At 34.8% G+C, this 23265-nt stretch overlaps 2 protein-coding genes across 2 annotated transcripts; one reads left to right on the forward strand and one right to left on the reverse strand.

The window, feature by feature from the left end:
* Window positions 1-9985: 9985 nt before the first annotated feature.
* On the reverse strand, window positions 9986-12436 carry LOC147404101 (uncharacterized). The gene is made up of 2 exons (XM_086439949.1): window positions 12168-12436; window positions 9986-11560 (listed from the first exon to the last, which is right to left on the reverse strand). The coding sequence occupies exon 2, from the start codon at window positions 11478-11480 to the stop codon at window positions 10161-10163; it is 1320 nt and encodes a 439-aa protein (XP_086296075.1). The 5' UTR covers window positions 11481-11560; window positions 12168-12436; the 3' UTR covers window positions 9986-10160.
* A 2442-nt stretch (window positions 12437-14878) lies between these two features.
* Window positions 14879-22569, forward strand: LOC147404102 (sm-like protein LSM3A). Its single transcript, XM_086439950.1, has 3 exons — window positions 14879-15056; window positions 16642-16737; window positions 22196-22569. The coding sequence occupies exons 1-3, from the start codon at window positions 14937-14939 to the stop codon at window positions 22274-22276; spliced, it is 297 nt and encodes a 98-aa protein (XP_086296076.1). The 5' UTR covers window positions 14879-14936; the 3' UTR covers window positions 22277-22569.
* The last annotated feature ends 696 nt before the right edge of the window (window positions 22570-23265 follow it).

Raw genomic sequence — 23265 nt, forward strand, 5'->3', positions numbered from 1 at the left:
GGTCGCATATTATCAGGAAAAAGAATAGTATAGAGATTAATATCCAAACACTAAAAATACCCTTATCTATTTCAAAGAACATTATAAAATAAACTCTCTCATTTTTAACTTTTTTTTTTAAGAAAAAGAAATGCTAAACCGACTTGATAGATATAGCACTCGAACTAGCACTGCTGAGGACGAAGTGTGCAGAAAACTATAGAAAAAGAATGCTTTGTCTTGAATTCAAGACGAATACACCCGAGGCAAGTTGATGCTAGTACGAGTCAATGTGCAAGGCTCCTTTTTTCTTTTAATTAGGATGGACATTAGATTCCTATTTTGGTGAAAATAGTATCATACAGACTTTAAAAAAATGCGTGAACATATACAAAACATATATTTTTAAAGAAGAATGCTGAAGTGACCTCATGCTGGAACTTATCTCGATGAAAAGCATCTATGCTTCCCATACACTTTCACACCAAGAAGTGTGATATGAGGTTCCAGCTTGAGGTCACTCCGGCACGGCTCATTTTTAAACTCAAGTCTGAACATATCAGGACAGATGATACGCTTCGTCGACTGAGGTCCGATGGGAGTTAAGGGCCAATTTAAGATACAACCGGCACTTCACAGCGGGAAAACTTTGAAGCGAGTATCCCACTTCAAAATATTGAAGGAACTCTCTCTCCAATGGTGGTCTTAGAATCCACTTCAAGGAATGTTAAGTAACAAATTGATAAAGGTTTGGTGAGTAACAAACTTCATAAAGTAAGGTTCCCTTGGAGTTGTCAGAACTCCAAGATAGTTTTATAATAAAAATGCAACAGTTGGATTTACCAGGTACGAAGGAAACATACCTGAATTGATCCGCTTTCTATCACCAAACATATGAAGGAAGCCACATGAATTGATCCGCTTTCTGTCATCTTCAAGTATGGGTGTCAATGGGCACCCATTTAACCGAAACCGAATTGGAATGTGAACCGAGAACCCCAATTCCAGATCCATTTTAATTAGAGTTGATTAGAGCAAGGTCTAAAATGGAACCAAACCAATAGGTTCTATCCAATGGGTAATCACGGGTACTCAGAACCGATTTATTTTATCATTTCTTTCCATACTATAGATGAATTTGTTAGAAAAAATAGAACTTGAACTTAAATTGTATTGCTCTGAGGCACGTAGTAATCTACGTTGTCTTATAGACAACAGACACCCCCACTCCGATTAAACACGAAGATGCAGATGGGTTGCTGGCGAACTTGTCTTCAGGATACAACAGAGCCCAGTTCTAACACAACTGTATATTTCCTCAAAATTTGCACTATTTTGAGAAAATCTGTCACTCAGAATCTCGGATACACGAATGCCTCTTTTTGTAGAAAATTTTTTTTTAATTAATTTTCTTTTAACAGAATTAATCTCCATAAATATATATCAATTTAAAAATCACACCCATTCGTAAATGGTTTTTGAATCTCAATAGGTATGAAACCCATTGGAACCACTAGGCACCTATTCGGATCAAGGAATCCGTTAAGCACCCTTAAGCCCCTTCGACACCTTTCGGTTCGGCCTTGGTGCTTATCCAAAATTGGACGGCCCTATTAAATATTTAATTTTTCTCTCTCTCTCTCTTTCTTTCTTTTCTTTCTTTCTTACTTTATATATATATAAATAAATAAAAATAAAAAAGAATGATTAAATTTCCATATAGCTTGAAGCCATTAGGAGCTCTCAAGGAGAGAGTCTTTGGAATGAAGAAAGAGTTGAGAATAGGTTCTTATATATAGGTTTAAAAATCCCTCCAAAACATTTTAAAAAACAATGTGGGATTTATAAAAATTTGAAAAAAAGAGTCAAAAGAACTTTTACAAATTCCAATCCATGTGAAAAGTTATCAACCAATAGAAATGCTCTTTTTTAAAAAATACTTACTTTTCTTTTAACAAAAAGTACACCAACCATAAAGTAACTTTCAAATATCATTTTAAAATAAACCAAATTAATTTTATTTGAATCAATTTTAAATAAATATTAATCATCATTTATTAACATTTATTTTAACAGAATTAAGTTATTTTTTATTTTAAAATAAATGCATGTTGTATAAAATTCTTCAATTTTTCATATAAATTATCGATTGGAGCTTAAAATGAGTTACTCTTCTAAAAATTTCCTACTTTTTATAATGACATTTCTTTTTTTTTTTGTTGAAAAAAATCATTAATTTGTATTTTTAGTATAACAAATTATAACTAAGTTAATAATTTTGTTGATAATATGTTAATTTTTTAAAAGAAATTTTTTTTATTTAATGCTTTGAAATATTTTTTTTCTCATTCGATTCTTGATAACCGAAACCAATGGGTACCCGTGATTTTTTGTGATTCTGATTCCAGTTCCATTTATTTTGAAACCGGACCCAAAACCGATAAGAATCGGAACCGAACTAAATATAATGGTTATGGTTCTAAGTTCCTTAGAAACCAAACCGGAACCGACCCATTGACACCCCTATCGTCAAGGACATAAGTTCTTTTTCGAAAGATTTACCCGGCAGACCTATCTGTCCTCGAGTTCATTACATGAACGAACCTTCATAAAAACAACACTACCCTGACTATTGCAGTAAGATTTTAAATCTTACTAAGGTACATTCGACCCACATAGATTATCAAATTAGCAATCTAACAACCCAGACGTCTAGACTTAATGAATAACTCAGATTTAAGATAAAAAATTCAAAGAAATGATCTTTTTGAGCTTGATCTTAGAAGTTAAAAATTGATGGCTATCAAATTTAAATCTAAAATTCAAAGGTAAAAATTAACATTTTTTAGAAAAAAATTTAATTCTTATAATTTTTTCTTTATGACCTTGTGGCATCAGATTGATGCGGTTAAGAATCCACTCCAAGGTATGTTAAACAACAAATTATCTGCATAAATTTGAATTTGTGACGTGATCTCACTCTAGGTTCACTCGGTAACAAGCTTGATAAAGTGAGGTTTGGTGGGTAATAAACTTCATAAAGCAAGGTTCCCTTGGAGTTGCCAAAACTCTAAGGGAGATTTTGTAATAAAAATGCAATTGGGTAGGTAAATCTCTCTTCTTTTTAACGGACTCCAAGGGTGTCGTGGTCTTTCTCATTTTTTCCTTCCCATTCATGGTTTCAAAACTCGTCCGAGACTGAGAGGTGTCATCCGAGTTAACTCGGTATCAGGGCTGATTGATACAAATGCACAAGTCTGTTTTTTGATCGAGATTTAATACCTCAAATTCAATTTTTTTTATTTTTGAACGAGGCATCTCAAACGTATGGAAAACTCATCCGAGACGACTCGGTATCAAGCCTGGACGAGATGAGACACAAAACCGAATTTTAAAACCATGTCTCATTACTGTACTAATGGTCTTCAAACAATGGTCCTGACACAAACTTTTATTTCTCGTTAGTCATTGACTTTTAAATATTAGTTAAGAGCAACTCCAAGAGGTATCTCTATTTTTTTGTCTCTATTTTGGCATATTCTCTTATTATAAAATGATTCTCTCCTCCGAGCCTAAATGAAGTCAAAGGGATTCCAATCTCTAAATCACTATTCATGTTTCTAATTCACTATTTACATAATAAAAAACGATAAACTTGTTATTAGCTCTTTATTTATTACACCCCAAGTTAAATATAAGAAGTTTACTATTGGCTACCTAACTTTATGTGTTACAACCCAAATTAAATATTAAAAAAAAAAAAAAAAAATTTCTATTGACAACCCAACTTTACTTGTTACACGCCAAGTTAAATATTTAAAAATAAATAAATAAATAAAATTATTACAAATTCACAACCAAAAAAAAAAAATGAATATTCATGATCAAACTTATTTTTTATTATAATTTTTTGTCGAATTTGGTCGAACAATTGATTAAATCTGAGTTTTAAAATATTTTTATAAATCTTTAATTAAAATATTAAATAATAATAATTAAAAATAAGTAAGGGACAAAAATTATATTTAAAAGATATTTTTATTGAAAAAGAGAATTAAGAATGACATTTATGTAAAATGATGGGGACACAATTAGTATTTGTACAAGATGAATAGTGAAATAGAGACCATCTCTATTTTTTGCTTCGTATCCAATTTTAGAGAAGTGGATAGTGATTTAGAGGGTGTGTCAGAAATTAAGAGACCGGTTGGAACTAAGTTCGGAGGTCTCTATCTCTATATATAGAGATATAGAGACCGGTTGGAGTTGTTCTAAATAGTCCATTTAGTAAATCCTGATTTTCTAATCAGTCCATCAACTTCATCTCAGGTTATAATATTTTTGAAATACTGAAACTACCCCTTTTTTTTTTCTTCTACTTCACATAATTAGGTTTTCCAATGGCAATTCCAATCATTTCCGACAATTTTTTTCCATGAATGATGAATGAAAATGATATACTTCTCATTTTGAACTTTAAATGTTTTTTTTTTTTTTTTTTTTGTGATGTTTTATAACAAAAAATGAAGCTACCATTTTTCAATTCTTGTACTTCTTTTTTTTAATCAAAATCAATCAAGGATGGTTCTTTTGTTTTGAAATCATCTACACATGTCGTTATGTCAAGTTTTAAATCGATCTTTCCATGTATTTTAGTTAGAAAAAACTAGAAAAAATGAAATCGGATAAATTTTACATCGTCGACGACAACAATTTTTTTTAAGTTCAATATTTATATTGTTGAGGTCGACAATTTTTTTTAATTATTGTCGTCCCCGATAATAATTAAAGCTGGTGAGGGCGACAATAAATAAAACTATTGAGGTCGACAATAATTAAAAAAATTGTCAACCTTGGCGTTGTAAAATTTACCTGATTTCATTTTTTTTCTAGTTTCTCAACTAAAATACATGAAAACCGACTTAAAATTTGACATAACGACTTGTCTAGATGATTTCAAACCAAAAGAATCATCCTTGATCGATTTTGATAATTAAAAAAATACGAAGTAAATGTATATAGTAAAAAAAAAATCCTAATTTTTTACATACATCTTCAAAATACTTGAAAATGACTTCTTCCTTCTCAAATCCTTTTCATTAGAATGGAGTCTCCAAAACTTAATCGGGATGTCGAAAATCAAATTTCTTTGGGTGAAAATGATGAGTTTCAATGGATAGGGCAATTTTGACATTTCATTCGTGAGAAATGTCTAGAGTGGACTTTAATGACTGATTAGAAAATGGGGATTTACTAATGGACTATTTAGCTCAACCCTAAAAGTCAAGGACTAACCATAAAGAAAAGTTAGTGCTAGGAACCATTAAGTAATTTTCCCAACAATATAAGGCTTAGGTCCATAATCTTTGGATCATATATTCTTAGGATGTGAGTCATTAGAGTTGACTCTTCTCTCCATAACAATAGGGTCAATGTATCATTAAAACTAAAAGTGTAGAAGCGTTAGGTTTTCGTTATTTATTTATTTAAGAAAGGGTGTTTGTAGGCCCAAGTCGAGCACCATATCTCGCCCATCAAATCCCCCAAGTGCATGCAATACCCCACCAACCACAAATACCAGGCAAGATGGGATAAATCCCATTGGATGACCAACTAGGGGGTTTTGACTCAAGACCTATGTTACCTGATTCATTGTTCGCTCAATTCAAATCCGGGTTCGCAATTCACCATTCGATAATGAAACCAACTCGTAGGAGTAAATAAAGATGAGTAGGATGACAATAGATCGAAGATGGTAGATTTTGAAAAGAAATAAAATATTCTTTTTTTTATTTATATATTAAAAATGAGGGTATTTGATCATTTTTCATTAGTCTTAATAATGACCAAGGTCAAATAAGTACATTATCAATTTGAAAATTTAGGGGGGCATCTCAAATATTATGAACAAGTGGAGGGTGATGCAGAAAAGTTAAAAGTAAAATGAATTTGTTTGGTTCATTACTTTTCACGAACTCAAAGCGAACCGTACCACACATTGATTTGGTTCAAATTGGTTCGAGATTCAGTATCATACTAATGAATTGAGTACTCAAGACTTCTTCTTATTTGGAGGGAAGCCCTGACCATTATTCCCAATACTCATTCACAATTAAAATTTAATTACATGACAAGATAATCAAGTTTCACTGAAAAGTATATTATTCGAGTTACTATCTTTAGTGATACATTACAATTTGGAGATACACCTAATGGATGTAAAACATGACTTTTTTTTATTCTAAATTAAGAACTTAAAAGAAGAAAGTTTTGTAGAACAATGAGAACATAATGCTCAAGAACATTTGGCTTGTAGTTTTAAGAAGTTCATCATGCCGTTCAAGGTATCCTAATAGTGATCATATTGTGGTCGAATGCGGTTTTAGATAAAACCTATGGAAATATATATACCTCAAGATCGATGGGAGTCGACTCATCAGTGAATAGATGTGTCTGAAGAGATTCACATTGTCACGGTAGGGGTGTCAATGGATGGTCAAAAATTTGAATCCGATTCGAATTCGAATATTATCCCAAAATTTTGGATATCGGATTCGAATTCAGATAGTTTTATATATTCGAATCCTTATTGGATACGGATTCAGATATTTACCTTTCGAATAAGATAATATCCAATTCGAAATAATATATAATATATATTGTTTTATTTGATTTATTTATTATATACATAGTATAATATATAATAGGTTTTTTTTTTTAATAATGAAAAATCAATTAGATAAGGAAAATTTGTATTTTTTTTTAATATACAAATTATTCGAATTCTAATTGGATATTATCCGATATCCAATAGAATAATCGAATTTGAATTTGGATAGAATTTTAGAACATTCGTCTGATTCGAATTCGAATTCGAATATCAAATAAAAATTTCGGATTCGGATATTATTGTATCTGAACAGATAAGCATCCGTTGACTGCCCTAGTCACGGGACGTGTCTCTAATGGCAAATGTTGCACTACCACAAATTCTGTCCGAAAAATGGAAAAAATTCTCTGGATAGGATCAACAGATTAAATTGGCAAATCATTCCAAATAAGGGACCAACTGATTACATTGGTAATCAATGAATTAATGGGTGATTAGATGATTAATTATAACCCCCACCCTCTTTCAACCCCAAGATTATATCTTAGGGTAATTATAAAAGCACCCACTTATCATTAATAAGGGCAGCTTAGTCATAACCGAATTGTTTTATCTTATATGGGTTAAAAGTTTTGGAATTAGCTGATTTTTCGTGATGGTGATCTTTATTATGATGAGAAGATTATCCTCACAAAAAATCAGCCCATTTTGAAACTTCAAATCCCATCAAAACAGATTTACAAAAAAAAATTGGCGATTTATGATTCTTGTACTTGTTTTGATGGGGTTAGAAGTTTCGGAATAGAGATCATGCAAACCAAAAATTGGCCCATTCCGAAATTTTTAACTCATATAAAACAAAACAATTCGGCTGTGGTGTGGGTTGCCCTTATTAATTTGTGGGGTGCTTTTATAATTATTCTATATCTCTTATTCAAACTTCAAATTTCAAGAAATTTTTGACAAGAAACAGTTTTTTGAACGCAATTCCCAAATATCTAGAACCAACTAAACGATTTTGACGATTTTTACTCCATTCAATTCTATTTAAACCCTTATGTTCCCAATTTCCAAAGAATTCGCTCGAAAACAAGAGATCCAGTCGTAGGTTGCCTCGGCATGATCTTCACTTAATATATTATACATTAAAAAGATCTTTTTATACTCCCTTATCTCAACCAATGTCCTTTTAAGCCTTCTACTCACTCATTTATAACCATCGACAACACTTTCCTTCTCATTGTATTTATAATCAATCTTCATTGCATACGAACCAATATTATCTAAAAAACACATCCATTTTGACTATCATGCTTTAATTTTGAGGGAAATTCTTCTCAATTTCTCGATCCTCGGGGTATTTTCTGACCATTAATTTGTTATGCCAAATTCCTTGTGAGGATCCGAAGGCAATATGTCCTACTCGCAGCGCAACAAGTTTTGGATACGTTAATTTTATATAAAATGAAAAAGCCAATCAGACGACCAACCAATACAAACAAATACACACAATGGGGCTTGCTCCGTAGGAATACTACAAATCCAATCTCATCTCCCTTTGAAATCCTCAACGAGTATCCCTTTAAACTCTTTCCACCAACAGGAAAGAAAGCCCAATGTATAATTCTAAATCTCCTAGATGTATAGCGCCAAGCGCTCTCACAATTCACAAATTTTTCAAAAAATTCGGAAAATCCTTTGAAAATAAGGCACCACTGATTAAATCGATTACAATTTAAGAAGCTTCATTATTTTTTTTACCTAAAAAGCCTTTGTCCTCAACCTCTAGGGTAAAATTTTAAACCTTCAACATTAAGATCCTTTTATTCTTTGACCTTCAAGTCTCAAGAATAATATAGGGGTTTTTAGGGAGGATGAAGAAGATAGGATTTTGGGAAGAAACACAAAAACATCATTTGTCTAATCCCCAAAATTTTACTAAATTTTTTCCTTTACTTTCATAAATTTATCCAAATTAAACCAAACTGACACCTCACCAAATCCAAGCTGGGTAACTACGCCACCAAGAACCAACACCACAAACTAAACTATAGTATGCCGACAGTGACATGGTCTTGAGTAACAAGAATACAATAGATGCTATTGGTATAGGATTGACAATTCCCTTTCTTTGACTACTAAATATTGAGCTAAACATGATCAAGAATACACAATCTATTTCTCTCACTTGGAGTTGAAGTTCATCATACCATTTCCACTCAATCATCCTTTATGTTCTTCTTAGATAATTTGTATCAACAACTATAGTTAACACCCTAGCAGGTCTTGAGAATGACAATTCAAGAACTGTCTTTCATGCAGAAAGTTTCATAACCATACATCTAGACAATCATTTAGAAAGGTTTGCGCACCAACACATTCACAGGGTATGACTTGTGACACCTTAGCTTCTAGAGGCACTCATAAAAAATCAAATCCGATCAAGAGAAGTTCTTATATAATGATTAATAATCATCCTTATCAAAACTCAAAGTTTGAACTCGAAACCACGGAACACAACCATGTCTGACTTATGATTCTGCACAAAGATTATAGGATAACCAGCACTCATTTTAGATGACAATTTAAAGAAAAAAGAAAAAAGAAAGAAAGGTGTCAATAACAATATTTTGTATGAAACAATTTGATGACGGTTAAGCCTTTGCTCTAATGGATGGGCAAAATCACGATAAAGGTAATGCTGGCTATTTTCAAGAAAGAGTAGTAACTCAATTTCACTTCTGGGTCAAAACATATCTCCCTAGAAATGGTTTATTATGCATAAAATGAAGGATAAGAGATGCAAACCAAGTTTCCTTATGGAAAGGAAAAGAAGTATGAAAAAACTACTTACCAGAATGAACTCACTTATATCCTGAGAAGAAAACATTCCAACAAGCTCAGAACATGTAGCAACTTAAGTGTTTTAACATTCTAAACAGAATGCAAACATCAGACACATAAAACCCATAGCCCATATATCATGAAATAAAGCTCTAAGGGTGTTCTAAAGAGAGAGGCTGCAATGAACATAAAACAAAGTATTCATGAAATAAAAAAAGAACAATTAAATTAAGCTGTGGATACCTCTCCCATGCAACGAAAGCTATTACTTCGAAACCAATGAAGACCCATATCTCTTTAAGACAGCTTCATTGAGGATCCTCGGCACTCAAGAAAAGCCCTTCAGAAAAACTAACTTAATGTAGCAGCACTTGAGCCTTAAAATAGTCTAAATAACTTAAAAACCAAAGTTGCAAATATCAAGAAGATTAAGGCTATAGGTAGATGTTAACACCAAAATGAAACTAGAATATGAAGATATTGAACGGTAAAACTGTCCTACATTCTGGTCAACTAATCATCTAGTAATTAGTTTTGTAGTTCATCAAGATATGGAACAAAAACAAAAAATCCAAAATAGTTCTGGATATTCAAAAGTTACAATTAGAAACATCATACATGATGAAGTCAAGATGTGAACAATCCAATATTTCCCAGCTAAAATTAGTGTTGGTTTACAGACAATAAATAGCATCAAGAACTACAACATGTAGAACATTCATGCCATTCAGTTGTAGTTAGTTTCTAATTCCTTACGCTTTACCTCCAATGCCATACACTCATTTTCAAGCTTCATCCTCTCGTTTTCCATTCTCAGCTTATCCAACTCCCTGTCTTTTTTCCTGCTAAACTTTTGCCATTTGAACCGTTGCTTCTCCAACTCCAGCATCTGTGCTTGAATCTGTAATTTCTGTTCTTCGAGCTGAAGCGAACGACTCTTCATCCACTGCTTCTGTACCCAAGCTGCCTTGCTACCTTCAGGGAACACTTGATTCATGTCAACGGGAACATTTTGTGGATGAGAATACGATCTTTTGTCACAATCTTGAGAACCCAAAGCATTCCCAAAACTCACATCTTCATGATCCTGCCCTTGTTTCATTCTCTTTGCAAATCCCCCATGTAAGACATGATTCTCCTCAGCCTCGTCATCAGGATCGTCGGTCTCAACATCTTGTTCATCATCGCCAACATCGTCTTGTGGTTGCCGCCTCATTTCGTGAATTTCATCATCATCATCTCTACTTCTAAGTGCCAATTGCAAGGACCGCTGTACCGCCGGATCGTGAGGGAGACGTAATCTGTTTCCATTGTGGTATGAGCACATTTCTTCGTAAAACAGGTGTTTTGAACTCAAAATCTTCCTAACAGTCTCCTTCGCTTTCTCCGAGAGGTGATTCATTACGTCCAAAAGCGCTGGGTTCTCAACAACCTTGCAAGAAGTGCCCCTCCCGAGGATATCTGTGAGCCTCTTATACCTTTTATTGAGGTCATTAAACTTGTCCTCACATTGTTGGGGTGAAACATAATATCCCCTCTCAGCCATGACTTTCGAGACCGACTTCCATTTCCCTTTCTTCTGTAAGATAGCAAACTTTCTCCTTCCCCCGCTACTACATTCAGAAGCCGTGTCCTCGCCCATGTAAGAAACAACAGTGATCAGAAGCCTCACCATTGTATCCGTCCACTTCATGCGCTGCCACGGGGACCCTTTCTTCCCTCTACCCATTTCATTATGGCCATCAACACCACCTTCGGTAAAGCTCGGCTCATCGTCATCACTCATTGAAATTCTCCCTCTCTCTCCTTTGTTGTAGTCAACTACGGATATGGGTTGTTCGCATTCGTGCATGTTTCCCATCGTTAGAGGGAAACCATCATGAATTTGGGGATGAACCATAGAGACCTGTTGAGAATGTGAGTGGTGGTGTTGTTGTTGTTGATGGAGGGTATGTGGGTGTTGCTGGTGATGAACGTGCATTGATCCTTGCAAATCTAGAACTCCATAAGCAGAACTTGGAATCATATTTCCAGAATCTCCTTCCATTGTTCGTTACAGAAGACAATTTAAGATCAACCTCATGCGAACATTTCCCTTTTAGAAGATCAAACGAACCGTGTTTCTTCCTACACGAAACCCATTTCACAACAAACCCATGTGAAATTTTCCTCTCTTCAAGTTCCTACTGTTATTTTAAGAGTAATCTAAGCTCTTTAAACAATACCCTTCTGTATTTCTTCCTCAAAATCTATTATACGAATCTCAAGGATAGCCATTTTAAGATTATATCAGCCATTTAAAGATTCTACCATTAAAACACAATCAAACCCCTAGATCGTGAAAATCTCTACAGATATCATACCTAACAAAAAATCCCAAAACACAAGTAGAATCAAACCAAACCCCAACTAAATCACCTCAATTTCCACCATAATTAATCCAACACAAAAACCATATAGATATTATATAATAACTAATAAAATATCCCAAACACATGCAGAATCAGACCAAAAATCGACTAAAACACCTCAATTTCCTCCAAAATGAATCCAACACAAAAACCCATTCACATTTATAGACCAAAAACAAAACCCATGTGAGATTATAACTAACCCAACAAGAAAAAACAAAGAGACAGTCAATCAAATCGAAAACCTACTCATGTTCATAAATAAACAATATATCGATTGAAATCATGCGAAGAGAAGCTAAATTTAGCGTGTGAGCTGATACCCATTTCGGAGATGGACAATTAGATTCTCTCCTCCGGCATTTGGGACGATTAATCGATGTGGAAGATTATGTAGGGTTGAAGAAAATCTTTCGTTCCACTGTGGTTAACTTCTTGCAGAAATGGGCAAATTCTTGAGTGTTGCGACCCCGTTTTGGGTATATTTTATTTCTGAAACAGAATTAATTAATACAAAAAAGATAAATAAAATATCTACAACATTTTGGGTTGATTTGAAACCCTAGTTTTATCTAGGGAGAACTGAGGACCCCCACCAATCGGCATGCATTTAACAGTGGGTGATGTCTGGCTGCTAGTGTGATTCGGGTTTGGATCCATTCCACCCAACCCGGATACCAATGGGATGAGTTTGGCTACCAGTCGAGATACAAATTTTGAGTCGTCCTCCATTTTCAAAGCCTTTGTTTTGCATCAAAAAATGAATTTTTAGCTTTTATTAGCATCCCGACTATTATTTATTACACCCCAATTAAAAATTAAAAAAGGTAAATCTCTATTTTGGGTGTTGAACATGACGAAATTCGGAATTCAGTAAACTAATCATTTTAATTCCCAAAACATGCACTCGGCATTTTTATAACTTAGGAACTTATGAGTTCATCAAATTTGTACATATATCAACGCATCTATTGATTATAAAAGTGATGAATTTACTCAAAATGCATGTTTTGGGAATCAGAATGAACATTGTACCGAAACCGAAATTTGGGCATAAGTTGTGCATGCTTTGGAAAAAAATCCAAAAGAAAATAAGTGAATGATTGAGAATAAGTAAAACTTGGGGTGTCAATAGAGTTCTCTCATTTTTTATTGATCAATTTCTAGTTTTTGATTTTAGGATTATATATAAGCCTAATTATAATTGTAAACAACTAGTGAAAGCATTTAAACTAAGTGTTAAAATGTTTTGTAGTGTTGAGATTATGGTTCGATCCAACCCTTTGTAACTTTTGAAGAGTGTGTTTTAATCTTTAATTGGGGTGTAATAAATAAAATTTGAGATGCCAAAAACAACTCTCTTTAAAAATAAAAATAAAAACATTATTTAATGGTGACTTTCGTGCGTTGAATATGATAAAATTTCAAGTTTGATGTATTGCTCGTTTTAATTTCCAAAACATGCATTCATCATTTTTATAATCTATGGACTTGCAAGTTCATCACTTATAATATCTACGAATTTGTAGATATACAAGCGAATTCATTGATTATAAAAGTGACGAATTCACTTGAAATGCATATTTTGATAATTAAAATGAGCAATGTACCAAAATTGGAATTTGGACATAAATTGCTCACCTTTTTGGAAAAACTCTCTTCTTTAAACTATGAACAATAGAGTGTGAAGTGTCATTTGGGCCAACAAATGAGGACACGGGTCCGTATATATTGTGTAGCATACGTAAGAATGTTGAAATGGGTGAGTAGAATGATTAAAGAAGATAAAATTAGAAATGAGACCTATGGGAAAAGTTTAGGCATAGTTTCGATACGTGACAAAAGAAAAGAAAGTTAACTAAAGAGTAAAAGAGTAAGAAGAAGACCTAAAAAAAGATGGATGGATATATTAAAAATAAATATTGAGTCACTTTTAATAACAAAAGATTTAGCTATGAACAAAGTGAAATGGTGGACATGGATTCGTTTAATTGAACTCCAATTTTGGGAATAAGGCTTTATTGTTGTATGATTATTCGTATTTTGAGATGTAAATATCGGTTTAATTGATCCAATTAAAAACACTCAATTTCTTGGAACGATGAGTTCTTTATGTGTAAATTATTTCATCCATTTCTCTTCGATGATCATTAAAAATGTTGGCACCAGTCAAAAATTTGCAATGCAAATTGCAACACAAATCTATGAGAGTCGCATAATAATATCCCTAAGACATAGAAAAAAGTTGAAGGGGAAAAAAATTCGAGTGAGGGCAACAAAAGGATAATTTTACTTGAATAATAGATTTGGCATTGTTGTAAAATTCAGATTCAAATTTTAGACTATCCACAGACATCCCAAAATTTAGGAAATACTGCCCCATTGTCTATGGATCAAGGTCAAATTGTATCATATTCGAATTGGTAACAATCTGATAAGGATCATATCAAACACGAAACTGATCCAACAAGCATCAGATTGGATTCTTATTGGATAGGATTTTTCTTTATCTCAATATTAGGATCCAAACCCAATTTGATATACAAAATTTAAATGAACTTCATATATTTAAACAAGATATAATATATTTGATTTAGTGTCTCACATTTTATCAGATCAGGACATGGTTGATCTAGAAGCAATTCAATAAAACATTGGATCCAAACCTTATCAGATCGACTCTTATCAAAATTCAAATCCTCAAACCATACCCAAAACTATCAAATCGAACTCGATTCGATCCATTGACAACCCAAAGCACACAAGAACACTTGAGTTTGGGAATCTGAATTTAGAGCATTACAAATGTATAAACTCCCATTAACATAAATTAGGGGAGGATGAATGATCAGATTTCAATAGTCCCAAAAGTCGAGGATTCAATAATAGAGGAGTAAAAAGCCTTATACTATTCGAGAGATCTAGATATTTGATTCGATTAAATGAGTAGGTCCACCAGGACTTGTTTTGCAACTCAACTTCGTGTAGTACAAGATCAAGATTTTAACGGGGAAAAAAACAAAAATGTAAAATAGAACAGTTGGTGTTGAACTTGAGCAGAGCAACTCGAGAAAGTAAAGCGAAGTGAAGGAATGGCAGCGAGTGAAGAAGAGAGCGCAGTGAGAGAACCGCTTGATCTCATCAGGCTCAGCCTTGACGAGAGAATCTACGTAAAGCTTAGATCCGACAGAGAACTAAGAGGAAAACTGCACGTAAGTTTCGATTTGGCTGAAGATAATCTCTTCTCCTTAATCCTTAAATTCTTTCTACTTGATTTTTTTCTAATTCTGTTGATGTTCTAGGTTCGATTTTTTTTGGTTTATCGAATCGTACCTAGAAATGGGTTTCGGTTTTCTTGCATTCTGTTATTGCTTTTAATTGGCTTGGAAAGATGGGGTTCTTCTGAATTTGTGTACGTGTATTTTTGTATTTCTAAGGAGATATATTTTTGTTTCTCCAGTGCCAGTAGTCTTCTTTTGGCTTTATTTTATTAAAAAAAAAAAAAACTTTCCTTTGGTGTAGTTGTGAATCCATTGAAACCCACCAGGTGTTTGATTATATTACTATGTGAGTTGAAGCTTTTTTTTTTTTGTTATGTGGGAATCTTTGAGATGGAAGGTTAGAGGATTGTATGGAGATTATTGTAGAGAGTTGGGAGTACCCAATGTGGTAGTGATTCAAAAAGATTTGAAAGGAGAGATTTTTTAACAACTTGGAAGGTTGAACTCCTTTAGAGGGACTGATAATTTCTTTTACTGTCGCTATTATTGTAGAAGATGACTCAATCAATGTTGTAAGTGTGACAAGATGAATTTTTTGGAGTCTAAAAGATTGGGTTCTTGAGAAGTCTTTGATATGCGCATGGCTTTGACAATATCCTTACATTGTTAGCCTTTAAGAGAGAAACAAAGTTGTAGATTCTTTTGTGAAATCGACATAGAGTCCAACCCATAACCCTAACCATAAACCATGGTTTTCTAACCAACTTGAGACAAATGGAAGAGAGTGAGGATATTTTCACGTGCATGAATCCTGTTCACTCCATTGGTTTCTCAGAGCTACCTCTGAAATAAGCTTGATACTAATCCATTAAGTTGCTTCAATTATGTTGATGTTGCTTGACATTCACATCAACTTCAATTAAATTCGTGCTTATGGTTGAGTTCTAGTTTGGGTTTTGATATAGTGTGGCATTATATAAAATTGGATTTGGATTTGAGTTCTCGTAGATCTGACATGGGTCTGAGCTATTCCATGCCTTCCTACAAATTAAGATCAATTCAAATCTTTGTGTTACTTGGTTTAACGTTGAATCCACAACATATAATTTTGAATTGATAATCAAGTTTTATTATCAAACATGATGTTTATTCAAGAACTATAAGAAATGCCATGGCAACTAAGGGGGAACCCTCAGAGTTCCTTTCAGAAGGAATTACATCTATAATTTAGACTGTTTATGTCAGATTTAATTTGAACCGACGGGTCTTAACAATTTTGCTTCAAATATTTTTTCCCTTCAATGCATGCATGTAGAGCTTGCTATATGGTGCAAAAACAAACATATTGTCCTAATATTTCAGCCTAAACTTATGGATCTGTGTTTTAAGTAACAATTCAATCTTCATCGTTTAATGCTTTGCTTTTGAACCCAAGGGACTTATTGTACTCTTTTCAGTAACTGTGTACTTTATGCTTTAATGCTGATTAAGTGCTTGTACCTGTCATTTTTTCCTCTTTGGAGGTGTACTAACTATCTTTTCATTTGTTGCCGCTGGCTGTGATTTTGCTCGTCAGGCCTATGACCAACATTTGAATATGATACTTGGTGATGTTGAGGAAATTATTACTACTGTGGAGATCGATGACGAAACTTATGAAGAGATTGTTCGGGTATTCCATAATTCACACTGTTTAAGCTTATTCTTGACGCTGTTATATAGTTTGTTTTGGAGATTAGTCCGTGGTTAAGTGATAACCAATCATAGTCTAGATTGAACTGCTTGAAAAAGAGATTATTCACTTTCACATCAATCCATATAATGAAGTCAACAAATTACGTGCATCTTACTTTTTTGTCCATCTCTTCTATTGAAGTGAAACTATTGTACATATGACATTTCCGATTCTTAGAAAACATATCCATTTGTAAGTTTTTAACTTTATTGAAGCGCTTTTTTTTTATAAGTGTTTTACAAGCAATTTTCCAAGATCTTAAAGTCCTAAAGCTACCTCATGGTACTTTTTTTGGATAAAATTTGGATTACTTTACCTTATTTTGGTTCTTTTTAGCGGTTACCTGAACAAATTGTTTTTTAGCTGAAATGTTCCCTTCTTTTGTGTGTCATCTGAAGAAAAAATTTCATGAGAAAAGGAACGATCAAACAAAAATTACCAAGAATATCGTGAAAAATAATTACTACTTACTAGGCTCTACCATTTATGGTCTGCCTTCTAGGGGGCTTCAAAGCCTGCCCGCCCTCGTTCCGATAACACTCAAGAGACTTTTTACTTATGAACAAAGCGAAGATGGTGCTCATGATTATCTTTCAAGAAGTTTGCTCTTATCCAACTGTAAATCTTATGCGGGTCTTAATGGATCAGAACTTTATTTCATTTCACTCCACATGCTAGATCTAGCAGACTTGGGTCGTCCTGATTCTGAACAAAACCTCTCTTTCCTTATCTAGTGTTTGAGTGTATATAACCAAAGTCATCTTTAAAACTACATTGGTTTCTTGTCCCAAAGCGCCACTCAGATTCACAAATCTTCTTTTCTCTGGAACTTCTTTGAACCTTTCTGTAGTTCACCGGGAGTCAAAAATCTGGGATCCTAGATGAACAAAGTAAATGGAAGATTATTCATGGTCTTTTATGAGTCTTTTTTTTTTTTTTTGGATAAGTAAAGAAAGTTTTATTAAGAACAAAAGGGCAGGTCAAGATGACCAACCTAAAAACAAAAGACAAGCAACATTACAAGGTTGAGATACTACACACTCTATCCCACCTCAACAAGAAATCCTCAAAGAAGATACCTTTGAACTCTACAAAATTCTTTAAAAAAAATTAAAAGCCCAAGGATCGGAAGGAAGATATCTTTACTAGATTGCTCATTTCCTTCAAAAACTCGTGCATTCCTTTCCCTCCAAAGACCCCATGTGATAATAAATGGTGTTAAACTCCAAATCAATCTCTAAGAGTCCCGGAAAAACGCTACCAGCTGACTCCATTCCACAAAGACATCCCGTGAAAGTTGTCAGGTAACAAATCTCCACACCAAATAATGTCAAAAATTGATCCCATACTCCCTTTGTCATTGCAAAGGTGCACAAGAAAATGGTTCACAATTCCCTTATCAAACATACACATAACATAACCATTCGGACCAAAGAAGCCCCTACGTCTCAACTAATCTAATGTGAGGATCCTCTTTTGAACCATTGTCTACATAAAGAAAGTCACCTTAGAAGGCACCCTTGGACCCCACACCACTACATGAGGAAATGAGGGGTCCCCAAACCTGTCCATAGCATTGTAGAATTCACTAGCCAAGAACAAGGCCTTACTATTGGTGTCCCACCACCCCAAGTCCTCTCTATCAAGCCCCAAAGTAACATTGTCTAAACTATCCCACAAATTTGAAATTCCAGCAATTCCCAATCTTTAAAAAATCTCCTAAAGCCAAAATCCAAACTTGAGTCTTCTCGATCACACAAAAGTAAGAAATTGCTAGCTTTTTTCCTTGAGATAGCAAACGAGGAAAATCTATCCTTCAAATAGGGCTTAAAACGGATCGGGTTCAGGTTGGATATGAGTGTCCATGTCCATATCCATATCCGAAGTTTTTATCCGAATCTAAATCTGGCTCGGATCATACTAGCTAAGACCATATGCGAATCATTTTACTTTCATTAAAATCATTTTCGGATTCGATCCGATCGAATTAATTGATTCGGGTTGGATAATGTCAAGTTGTTTAAGGTTATTTAAAAAAAAAAATAGTTAAAATATGACTAAATGGTGACTTGAATTCAAGATGTCTCCATTTTGAAGAGAGGCCTTGACCACTACACCCAACTATTGTTGGTTGATGAAATATGACTTAAAAAAAATATAGAAATGTAACTTTCAAAGTAATATATCATTCGGATCTTGACAGATATAAGGATGGATTTGTATCCAACCCATATCCGACTCGGGTCAAGGGACATCAACTCATATCCAAACCATATTTTAATTCTAATATACTTGATGAAACCAAACCTACTAAATTAGGATGACTCGGATTTCGGATAAAATCTGTGCCATTGTAAGCCCTACATTCAACGGACTCACATCACACCAAGAATCCTCCCAAAACCAAACTGAGTTACCCCTTCTTACCTTGAAAGTAACTCTTTTTAAACTGAATAAGGACTTTAAGAATGTCTTTCCAAACTTCACACTCTAAAGGGGCCTTAACCTCCCTATTTTCCCTCCTGAAAGAACCCTCCCCATACTTTGCCATTGTCACCTCTCACCACAAACCGTCCCGATCCACCCCGAACCTCCAAAGCCACATGCCTAGCAAAGCCACATTCATTAAACCCAACTTTTTGAACACAAGGCCCCCCAACCTCCTAGCCAAACACGCATCTCTTCAACTAACCAAGTGAAGCTTACTTTTTCCTTTCTTATCGTGCCACAAAAAGTTTCTAAAGAGCTTATCCAATCTAATCGAGAACAAGGAAAGGAAAATACTCGTGAATATCCTAGAGAAAAGTCTTGATTAAGGTGATTTTCCCCATCTTAGAGAAATATGTCTAGCTTGCCAAGAGCACAATCTTCTAGTAACCTTCTCAATTATCGGATCCCAAATAGATTTGCTCTTATAAGGTGCACCCAAATAAAGACCCATATAAGAGGTAAGAAAGACTCCCACAAAGCACCCCAAAGAAGCCGCCAAGAACTCCACCTCTAAAACTTGACCCACCGGGAAAACCTTACTCTTTCTCGTGTTCACATGCAAGCTAGACATTGGTTCAAAACAACAAAGTAACCCACCCAAGAATCTTACTTGGTTTAAATCAACATCCAATAAAATCAAAGTGTCATCCGTGAACTGCAACTGAGTGATCAAAAGATCCCCTACAATGGGGCGAATACTACCCAAGTCTCCATTCTCCACCGCTTTGTTGATCATTCTGTCTAGAGCCTCCACTACCATCAAGAATAAGAAAGGGGAGGCGGATCACCTTGCCCCCAACACACACACACACAAGAACTATTGAAGAAACCTTCTAAGGAGCCAAGCCATTAACCAAAATGGGGAAAGAAGGGGAAGGCACACTTCATAATCCAATATTTCCACTTCCACCCAAAATCCTACACCTCAACAAGTACCTCAAACAGCTCCAATCCACATGATCATACGCTTTTTCAAATTCAAACTTGCACGCTAAACTTGGCACCTTTGATTTTAGCATTGACTCTTAGCACTCATTAACAATAAGAACTCTATCCATAATTTGTCTCCCTCGAATAAATGCCCCTTGATGAAGACCAATGATACCATGCATCACCTCTTTTAATCTCTCCACCAACATTTTGGAGATTATTTTATAAGGAGCACAAACTAAACTAATAGGTATTATGTCCGTGATATCCTCGACCCCCATGTTCTTCCAAACCAAGGCCACAAAGGAAAAGTTTTAGCCATGATCCAAGAAGCCATACTAATAAAAAAATCCGCCACCACTGCCATCAAATCCGCTTTAGTTGTATTCCAGCAAGCTTTGAAAAAAAACATAATCAAACCATCTGAACCGAGAGCCCTCTCAGAATATATATTGGAAATGGTCATAAGGCCTTCCTCCTCAAACGACCTTTCCAACCACTCCCTTTGCACATCCAAAATGCAATCAAAATGAAGCCCATCCAGCCTTCGTCTCACTTGATGCTCCTCAGTATACAACTTAGAATAAAAATCCACCACCCCCTGTCTCACCTCCTCTTACGCTTCCACCCAACTCCCTTCAATTTTAATCTTTGAGATGTAGTTAGATCTCCTATGGCGTTAGCCATCTGATGGAACAATTTAGTATTACCGTCCCTTTCTATAAGTCAATTGATTCTGGACTCTTGCTTCCAACACACCTCCTCCCTATGCACCCATTGCTTAAACTCTTGCTGCAAAGAACCCCTTCTAACACTACGCTCAAGAGAGAGAACCCTCCCCCCACGCCTTATTCCATTCTATCCAACTCATTTAACTCCAAAAGTTCTTTTTTCTTCAACTACCCTATCCCAAACTCCGATTTATTCCCTCTCCTTCAGATTCTCCTTGATGACTTAAGTTTTTTACTGAAGACTGCCCTTGGTCTCCCCTCAAAACTTAATACCGACCACTGACTGTGAACAAGCTTCTGAAAATTTCGATGAAGCAACCACATATTTTCAAATCTAAAGGGAGTGGAGCATCTAACTACCGACCCCATACAGAACCACATGTATCTTCATCTTCGCCCATCTAGGGTTATATTTTAACCTTTGTCTCCTTTTGCTTGAAAGTTTTACAACCCATGGAGTAAACCCATGCTTTCTCAGGGGCATGGAGCTATAACTACCTAAGAATGCTCGGTCCAAAGCATTATTTTAAATGTCTTGGGGACTATCTTCTTATGGAGCAAGATTTTCATTGAGTCAAAGGGGGTCTTTTTTGAAGACTTCATTGCAAAATGGGATTGGGTGTGTAGCATCGAGTTATAGCTTGTACTTGTGGTCTTTGGTGTTTTTCGTTGGTTTAGTTTTTCTTTTTGCTCTTTTCTTGTTTTCTTATTTGGTTCTTTGCATCATGGTCTCCTCGACCATGCTATTAATAAAGATCTTTGATTTATCAAAATACATAAATAGAAATAAAAAAAAATAACTACCTAAAGGCCTGAAGGACGCTGAGGAACTTCCTTGATTCACGTAAGTTATTATTTATGGTGGATAGAAGTCCATTCTTAGTTTCCTCTTGAAGCATCAAATGCATATCAGAAGAAGAAAGGTAGTAAAAGTCCATTAAAATGATGGCCGTAATCTTGATTACCTTACTCTCTCCATTCCCACTTCTATAGCAATACCAAATATCAATCACTTCATCTGCAAGCCCCTGTCAAGTATCCACTTTCACTTAAAAGATCTTTAGGGTGGAATGAGAGAATTTCCTTCCACCCTTGACATGCAACGAAACCACCTTTTGTAAACTGCAACTCAGAGAATCAAAAGGATAGAACTTTTTTTGTGGTTTCGGAGTGTCATGTTTCTTTTTTTTGGTTGTAATTGTGTACTTGGTGATCTGACCCCTTTTTTCATCTTTTTTTTTCAGACTACAAGGCGCACAGTTCCGTTTCTTTTTGTGAGGGGAGATGGTGTAATACTAGTTTCTCCACCATTAAGGACAGCTTGATTAAGAGGATTAGGACATGATGAAGGTATAAATCGTATATTTGGGTCGGTCGGATTGACACTTCTGTCCATATTTATGCTAGGCAAAATGCTTTCCCGCAGGACCATGTTTAAGTGGATAGTTGTGATTCAGCCAACCTCTCTGTGAACTGAAAGCGTAATTTAAGTTGGCTTATTTTCAAAGCCCTTTTTCAGATGTGTTACAGATTAATTTTAATCCCTCTTAACCTGCTGGGATTGATAGGATCACCTTTAGCAAGCTATTCAATTGTTTTGCACTAGTGCATTTGTGTCTATGGTTTTTGGAGTTATATGATACGACCGATCCGCATCATTGTCACATGATACATGATACTCGATTTGTTGGTCTCTCCTCCATGCTCCAGCTCTGTTACAAACAAGATATTGTTGTTAGGACTGCAACTTGGGCAGGTTAACCCGAAATCAATCTGAATGATGAGTGAGTCTGAGTTGGGTTATATGGAAAATGAGTTGAGTCAGGGATAGAAAATCTCAACCCAAATTTTTTCTAATCCGAATTGAATTCGTGTTGAGGACCGGGCAATTCGATGCTATATATTTACATATATATATATATATATATATATATATATATATATAGGGAAATGTTCAGCACCCTAAGTTTTACCACACACTTTAACAAACGTTTTTTGTCCTACATGGGTTAGAAGTTTTGGAATGAGCTGATTTTTGGTGAGGATGATCTCTATGATTAGAAGATCATCCTCCCCAAAAATCAGCCCATTCCGAAATGTTTAGCCCCATGTTTACACGTTGAAAAATCGTGGACCGTCCATTTTTTGTAAATCAATTTTGATGGGGTTAGAAGTTTTGGAATGAGCTGATTTTTGGTGAGGATGATCTCCTCACCATAGAGATCATCCTCACCAAAAATCAGCTCATTCCGAAACTTCTAACCCATGTAAGACAAAACGCGTTTGTTAAAGTGTGTGGTAAAACTAAGGGTGG

Source organism: Akebia trifoliata, chromosome 4 (assembly GCF_017979445.1).
Source record: "Akebia trifoliata isolate Shusen 1 chromosome 4, ASM1797944v1, whole genome shotgun sequence".
Lineage (NCBI taxonomy): Eukaryota > Viridiplantae > Streptophyta > Magnoliopsida > Ranunculales > Lardizabalaceae > Akebia > Akebia trifoliata.